General features: G+C 34.4%; 1 protein-coding gene across 1 annotated transcript; it reads left to right on the top strand.

Moving 5' to 3' along the window:
- Positions 1-428: 428 nt before the first annotated feature.
- On the top strand, positions 429-2,966 carry LOC145319147 (methylcrotonoyl-CoA carboxylase subunit alpha, mitochondrial-like). The gene is made up of 4 exons (XM_080161025.1): positions 429-683; positions 1,625-1,696; positions 2,048-2,223; positions 2,819-2,966. The coding sequence occupies exons 2-3, from the start codon at positions 1,673-1,675 to the stop codon at positions 2,189-2,191; spliced, it is 168 nt and encodes a 55-aa protein (XP_080017151.1). The 5' UTR covers positions 429-683; positions 1,625-1,672; the 3' UTR covers positions 2,192-2,223; positions 2,819-2,966.
- The last annotated feature ends 5,043 nt before the right edge of the window (positions 2,967-8,009 follow it).

Genomic DNA, 8,009 nt, shown 5'->3' with positions numbered 1-8,009 from the left:
TCTTCGTTTGTAGCGAAATATCTAGCGTACGTACACGTCTCTCCTCTACATTGAAGCTTATTGTATGTCTCGGAAAGGTTTTAATTTATACATGGATTTTTTTATAGGCCTAAGAAAAATTACCCCAAAAATTTTATTTTTTAAAAACTTTGAAAAATTAAAATTCAAGGTAGTGGGTCGGCTCTTTCCCAGCCCCCCCCCCCCCTCCCCACACCTTTCACATTGCAAAAAAAATGGGTGTTGTTTTTTGCTTAATGGTGTGATTGATAATTTAAATTGAAACTTGGAAGAATCTACCTATTAAGATTTAGAATAACTCTTATATGCATCATCCTATTATATAAAGCAGTAAGACTTTTTTTCTAAATAACTACTGATCCGATTGGGTTCTCTATTTTAGGTAGGCATCACATAGGTCCTGAGTTGGTTTTATTCTATTTTCTGATCATATTTAAGCCTTAAGATGGATTTTTTTTACTTTTTCTATTGAAACTAAAATAAAAAAATGTTGGGATCTATTTCAACTCACCACTAACTCAAGTGCCCCTAGAGGCCTCTAGGGGCTTAGTTACTATTGACCATACACTGTATTATCTTAGGTTGCGGCAGAAACCGGCTCCGATGCTGTACATCCTGGCTATGGATTTCTCTCCGAGAATGTCGAGTTTGCTAATCTTTGCCAGGTAAATGCAGGGAGGGAGGGGACAATGGGCTGTTAACTACACGTGTCCCCAAACTTTTATAATAACGTATTCTTATTCGTTGGCTTAACAACTTTGGGGATTAAGTGATCCCTGATTGGTTGGCACATTAAGTTGAGTGTCCAAACGTATCAACCACAAAAGGTAATCTATGTAAGGGGAAATTTTGTGTATCATCAATGGGGTTGTACATGTACAGTACATCAATTTGTCGACCATTGTCTTATCCCTTAAGATTCTTGGGTAAATGGATATATTATTACCTGGATGTTACACCAGTTTTTCATGTACTCTAATAAAGCGGTACTCACAGCGGGCTAAAATAAAGATACACCCTTATTCCTCCCTTACAACACCCCCTTACCTCCTTCTGGGTAAACGATCTGACCAATATATGAAGTCCATGTTAGGAACCTAAATTCATGACAACAAATTTCCATGATATGTCAATAATAATATCCACGTGTATTTATATCCCTGGACAGGTAATATTTTCCATTTGACTGCAGGGAGGGAGTGGATATTAGACTGGAAGTTATACTGGTACCCAAAGTTTTATAAACACGTTAGCTCACAACTTTAAATCTTGATTGGTTCATTCAAACTAGCAGTGTCTGAACTAATCTAAGGTGTTGTTTTGTTCAATATATTTGGGGATTTATATATGTATATTTCGTTCATTATCTTGTCCACGGTCATTAGTGTGAGGAATGGGGTTGACAACACACCCCTTAAAATTAAAATTATGTAGATTCCCCCCCCCCCCCGTTTTTTAAAAACCTCTAAGATTACATCCCTTCCCGTAAAAACCCTGTGCACGCCACTGTACTGCTTACGTTTTTTTCTGGTTAATTTCAAGAATGTAATATTATATTAATAAGAATGATACCTACCTTTTAATTTAAATTTTTTTTTTTTATCAGGAGAAAGGAGTTATATTTGTTGGTCCACCGTCCACTGCCATTAGAGATATGGGTATCAAGTCTACATCTAAGGTAAATGATAGAGTAGCTACTCAGGAACTTATTTTGGTTGATTTCAAGTAGAAAAAAATAACACTCTATACTATACCGGAGTAACAGGATGTCTGTTCATTTGTCCTGTACGATCTCAATCTTCTGGTCTTCCATAATTTTCAGGGAATGTTTATGCTGTTTTTTTGGCGGGGGGGGGGGGGGGGGGTATGACACCGCTTCTTGGAAAAATGACCTCGAATATTTTCATTGGTAAAAACCCTCCAACCATCCTCTTTTAAGACGAAACACAAGTAGGCTCTAGGAAAAGCAACTGTGTATTTAAAAGAAGTCTGTCGTTACAATTTTTCTAATATTTAACCTGTTTTTTAGATGATCATGGAAGCCGCTAACGTACCTGTAATCCACGGTTACCACGGAGAGGACCAGAGCCTGGACACCTTGAAGGCGGAGGCAGACAAGATCGGGTTCCCTGTTATGATGCCGAGTAGTATGGACACAGCATGTTCTTGTTAGCCAGGGATGTTGTTACTGCTTATGTTTTCCAGGTAAGCTTTCCCTTTATTTTTTCTCGTTCTGCGTTTTCAAAGATGTTTAGTTAGATAAGTTTGCTGATTTTTTTGCCACGTGTCAAGATGCCTGTAGGAAATGAATGAGGGGGGAGAGGGGGAGTCGAACCTACACACTTTTATTTTTGCTTTCAAAAGAAAAAAATTTAGGTGTGAGAGTAAGGGGGGGGGGGAAGTTCTGACACATTTGCGTAAACAGCGAGTATAGGCTTTATCTTTGGGACGGACGGACGGACGGACGGACGGACGGACAGACATCGTTCTACTTTGTATTATAGATTAGATATTTAGTAGGGAGGGATGGGACATTGGGCTGTAAATTACACTAGCCCCCAAAGTTTTCAAATAACATTTTCTTATTCTTTGGCCTAACAACCTTGGGTACTTTTATTGATTTTTTATTGGTTGGTTCATTAAGTTGAGTGTCCTAACATTTCAATCACTTATTGTAATCTACAGAAGGGGTAACGATGTGTATCATCATTAGAGATGAACATCAATTTATCAGCCAAATTGTCTTATCCCTTTATATCCCTGTAATTATCTAATTAACTAATGAGCAATTTTATTCCAGGTTGAATATCAGTGCAATACGAGGTCGAATGGGGCCGGTGCCCAGCAAATCCAGGAGGTTGCGCAACAGTTTTCGCGGCCAGAGCAGTAGAATCAAGAAAAATATGTTTAAGTGTTGTTTCAATCAATAAAGATAAAAATGAAAACAATTTTTTTTTATTTTTGCGATTTATACCTACAAGCGATGTTTTTCTATAATTAAGGTCGTTTTTTACCACTTTCTCGTGATTTTTACCACCCGTTTTTACCACAATTTTTGGTAAATTTTTACCATATTTACCCTATTTCTGGTAAAATTTTACCAATTTAGGGCAAAAATATTACCAGGTGTTGAACAGTTTTACCACTTTTTCGGTAAAATCTTACAGAAATTTGCGGTAAATTTTACCAAAAAAGTGGTAAAAATTGGTCAAAATCTGGTATAAATTTGCGTCCTAAAATGGTAATATTTTACCGGAAATCTGGTAAAATTTTACCGATAATTGTGGTAAAAATCGCTGGTAAAAAGCGTCACAGAGTACCACAAAAAGTGTTTTTACCACGGTTACGGTAAAATTTTACCACCTTTTAAATCGTATAGGCTGGTAAAATTTTACCATAAAAGTGGTAAAAACTAGGTTTTTTTATGGTATTAATTCCGTCCTGGGGACCCTTGAAGCCTAAGGCCCTTGATATGGTGGAGGAGGGGGGGGGGGGGGAAGACGACTTCACCCACTTTCAATTGTAGTTTAGCAATTTTTTTTTTTTGGGGGGGGGTTATTTTTTCTAGGGGTGATATCTCTTTAGAGAGTGGCGGTACCCTTCCCCAATAGTTATTAACCTTCATGGGGCCTATGTGAAGCTACCCTGTAAAGGAAAACCATACTGGTTCAGTGGTTAGCTAGATCCTTCTATCTAAAATTTTATAATCTTAAAATATTCCTTCATGAAAATATTTGGCATAATATTACTGGCGTTTCATTAATAAAATTACTAAATTTTTATGTACTAGCGGCTACGCCCCTAGAGGCCCCAAGGGACACGTAAAATTGTTCTTTTTCAATCTATTTTACCAAAAAAAAATTTTTCGCCGATAGATGGTGTAAGTTAGATTTTTAGCTAATTTCAAAAATGTCCGGAGGGCAGCGTTTTTAATTTTTAAAATTTTGTTGTCGATTTCTCTGGGGTACCCTCCCCCAAAATAGTTATAAAGCTACCCTGTTAAGGAGAACCCTATCAGTTCAGCGGTTAGCGAGATCCTTCGTTACAAAAAAACAAACAGACAGACATCGAAAATAAGGGAGGGGTAGTTTTAACTCCTCCCCCCCTTTATTTTGAAAAAAATAATGTGGGGGGGGGGATAGTTTTTCACTAAGCAAAGCGCCAGAAATTTGAGTGAGGGTTATTAAGTAAATCCAGTATACCAAGCCTTCAGGTCCACTCTGGATAGATAAAAATTTAAATTTTTATTTGTAGAGTTAGAATTAAACCAAATATGCATTTTTCGGATGTTCTTAACATATTTGAAGAAAAATTCAAAATTGGCCTCCAAGTTCAGGTCCTGCAGGCATTTAGGTCCACTCTGGACAGGTAAAACATATTTGAAGAGTTAAAGGTATACTTTTGAAATAAAATATGTACCTTTTTGGATGTTATTAACATATTTAAAGATAAATTCAAATTCAGCCACAGCGGGGGGCCGGGGGGGGGGGGTCGATGCTCAAGTCTTAACATGTAAGCAAGCACTTAATATTTTGTCTGACCTCACATATTATTAACTACAAGTTTTTCTATAATACTTCATATTTTTGTCCTATCTAATAATTTGTTGCGTTTTTAGAAAGTTGTCATCCTTGTATTATGAATCTTTTCTTTTGTGCTTGAATAAAAATAATGTTTTAAATAATCTTAGCCTTGGGATAGGAAAACTTTCTGTATCTAATATCCTGTGTAGTCTTAAAAAGACAGATGATAAACCATTCTACAAAGCCAGCAAGAAAAAAAGGCTTAAATTTTTTCGAGTGAGGACAAATGCCCGAATAAAACTAGGGTAAGGGGGGGGAAATTTCGGTTTTTTTCGGTTTTTTTGAAAAAAAATGGGGTAAATATTAATATTTTCAAATGAAACCAAGACCAGTAGAAAGCTTACGGAAAGGACTATCAGGTCCTAAAAGGACATTATCCTAGGACTTTTAGAAGTTGGCCGAAATTGACCGCAAAAAAGTTACCGATATTTCCCCACCACCGGGGGAAATATCGGTAATTTTTTTCAACCTAAAAAAAATCGATGAAAAACGGCCAAACGGCCAGTCAAACATAAATAATCATAATTAGTATAGGTTATAGGGATTATCCACAAAAAGTTTCATAATGATCGGACTATTCCTTCTATGTTAAAAATGAATTTTTTTGAAAGACGCGAATTTTCGATTTTTTTTTTCGAAATTTTTTTTTTTTAAAACTTAAAATTAATATAAGAAAAAAACGTATTTTATTACTTTTTAGGCCTGATCCTAAAAAAGCTCACATTGAACTATAGATTTAGCCCAAAAAACATGAAAATTGATCAAAAATTGACCTCAAAAATTGAATTTGAAGCAAAAGTGTCATCTTTGCAAAAAATCTTGACTACATTTTAACCTTAAAAAAATCGATGAAAAAAGGCCAAACGACCAAACAAGCGTAATAAATCATAATTAGTATAGGTGATTGGGATTAACCACAAAAAAATTCATAAAGATCGGACTATTCCTCCTATGTCAAAAATATTTTTTTTTCAAAGGACCAGAAATTTTGATTTTTTCCTCGCAAAATTTTGATTCAAAAATAAAATTAATTTTGTTTTTTGTTTTTTATCTGTTCTATTCATTTTTGGCCTAATTCTTAAAAAGTCCATATGGAATAATAGATTTGACAAAAGAAAACATGAAAACATGACCTTAAAAGTAGAATTTTAATTTCTTTTGAAATTACCGATTTTTCCCCCGGCGCCAACTTTGGTCATTTTTGAAAAAAATATTAACCCGATTTTAAAGCTCTCAACGGATTTGGAAAAAGCGGGCAATTTCTAGTTCAAAAAGTTTTTCAGATCAGCTCTAGGTCTTACCAATTTTTGTGTAGGTCGATCTTTACACACCTACTAAAAAATTTTTGGGAAAAAAAAATTTTTTGTCCGACTTTGAGACCCAATAAGTACCCTTAATATTCATCTCACAAAAAATTCATTTTATACTTTTTTGTAGGCAATTTAATAAGGAACAAATTTGCTTTTATGTTTTTTTCTGTCATTTGAAAGGAACATGGAGAAAAAGGTCATTTAATGAAGGTAGGTCGAAATTACCGAGAATAGCCCCTTACCGAAACTTCCCCCCCCTTACCCTAGGTAATGTGATATTTTTAAAAGCAAAGCCTTTCTATAACTAGGGTCGGTCCGTCCAATCGTCCATCTTGGACAGTTGGCTCTTTTCGTTAACTTGAAAAGGTTATTCAAATTTTTCATGATGCCTCCTTTGACAGTTTTTTTTATGATTTATGAAGCCTAAAAACTCGATAATCGATTTTTTCCTTTATTGACAAAAAAAAATTTTACGTTATAATTATCTTATTGATTTGATTTTTAGAACAATGATACCTATTACCACATGGTACAATGTTATAAGTGAAGCATCTCTATAATGAAGTCCTAAAAATGTAAGTAATACCTTAAACAGTATCCTGTATTTAAAAAGTTTGCAACAAATTTAATTTACAATTTTGTTTAAACTTATGCATTAATATTTTGCTTATTCTTTTCTGACACTTTTCAAGTGCTAATGTTAGTTAGTTAGTCCTACCATTTCAGAGCTTCATTTTAATGGATGTGGCCATTCTTGTTATTTTACATTTCTGTTCTTGATGGTTTATAATGGGTTTATTTTTGTTTAGGTATATCATAAGGGAAGTGGGTAACTTTCAACCAGCCAAATTAATTTTGATGTGGTATTTGTCTTAGAAGATCTCTTATCATAAATAGTAGCCTAAATCCTGCCCGGTGCCAATAATAACTTATGGAACGATCGGTCCGGCCCTGCTATTAGATGATAGCGGACATGACACACACACACACCCACACACACATTACCCCCAAAAACTCCACGTCTTTTCCTATGTGAATTTATGTAAAAGAGGTTGGTTTTGTAAACATTTCAAGTTTGTAGGAAATTCATATTAAACAAGAATGACAACATCCATAAAAGCGAAGCACTGAAACGGTAGGACAAACGGACATTAACACTTGTATTGTGTCAAAACAGAATAATCAGAATATAAATGTATTGTATAAGAGTCGAAGCAAATTTGTAAGTAAATTTGTTGAAAAATTGCTTGATACAGAATAATGTTTATGGACATACTTACATTTTAGGACTTGATTATAGAGATGCTTCGCTTATATATTGTACATTGTTGTCCCAGGAATCAGTATACCAAAAATCAGAACAATCGGATAATTAGATCACATAAAAAGTTGTTGTCAAAAAAGTAAAAAATCAACATGTTTAAAATGGACGTACGGACATTCTGGTAATGATTATAGAGTTGCTACGCTTTCTAAATCGTATCTAACTACTACAGGAATCACCATGCAAAGTTTAAAATCGATAGGACAATTCTAACATGCCTAAATTAACGAAAAAAGATATCCGTTACGGAAGGACGGACGTACGGACGGAAAGACCCTAATTATAGAAAAGCTTCGCTTTTAAAAATTGAAGTGCATTGTTTTGCGTTGCGTCTCCTGTGAAATGAAAATGCGTAAGTACGTGAAATACGAGAAACCATGCTAAGTAACTATGTTTGCTTTTAATATATCTTAGATTTTAAATTATTAGCACATCCCATTTACTGAAGTAGATGATTGAATATATATTTGCGTCCCATGAGACAAGAGATAGAAAAGAAACATTCCTCTTGAATCTTTGTTTTAGTTTTGTTGTATAAACATATTAATTGAATGTGTTTATTTTTAATTTTGTATATTTTTCTTTGTATGGTTCGCCTCCTCAGGGCTTGAACCATGTCTAATGTCTCATGTCTGTACTCTATACTTAATTAAAATGAAAATATTACTTTGAAACGAATCAATTCCATAATGTAAGTCTGTAATGGATATATGACTGATAATTTTGTAATAATAATTTAAATCTATTAATTTGAATATTTGCGTGATAATTTGT

The sequence above is a fragment of the Acartia tonsa genome, chromosome 5, assembly GCF_053477335.1.
Source record: "Acartia tonsa isolate MP-2025a chromosome 5, ASM5347733v1, whole genome shotgun sequence".
In the NCBI taxonomy this organism is placed as follows: Eukaryota; Metazoa; Arthropoda; class Copepoda; order Calanoida; family Acartiidae; genus Acartia; species Acartia tonsa.
The sequence above is the reverse complement of the archived record's forward strand: the minus strand, read 5'-3'. Positions and strand labels throughout refer to the sequence as shown.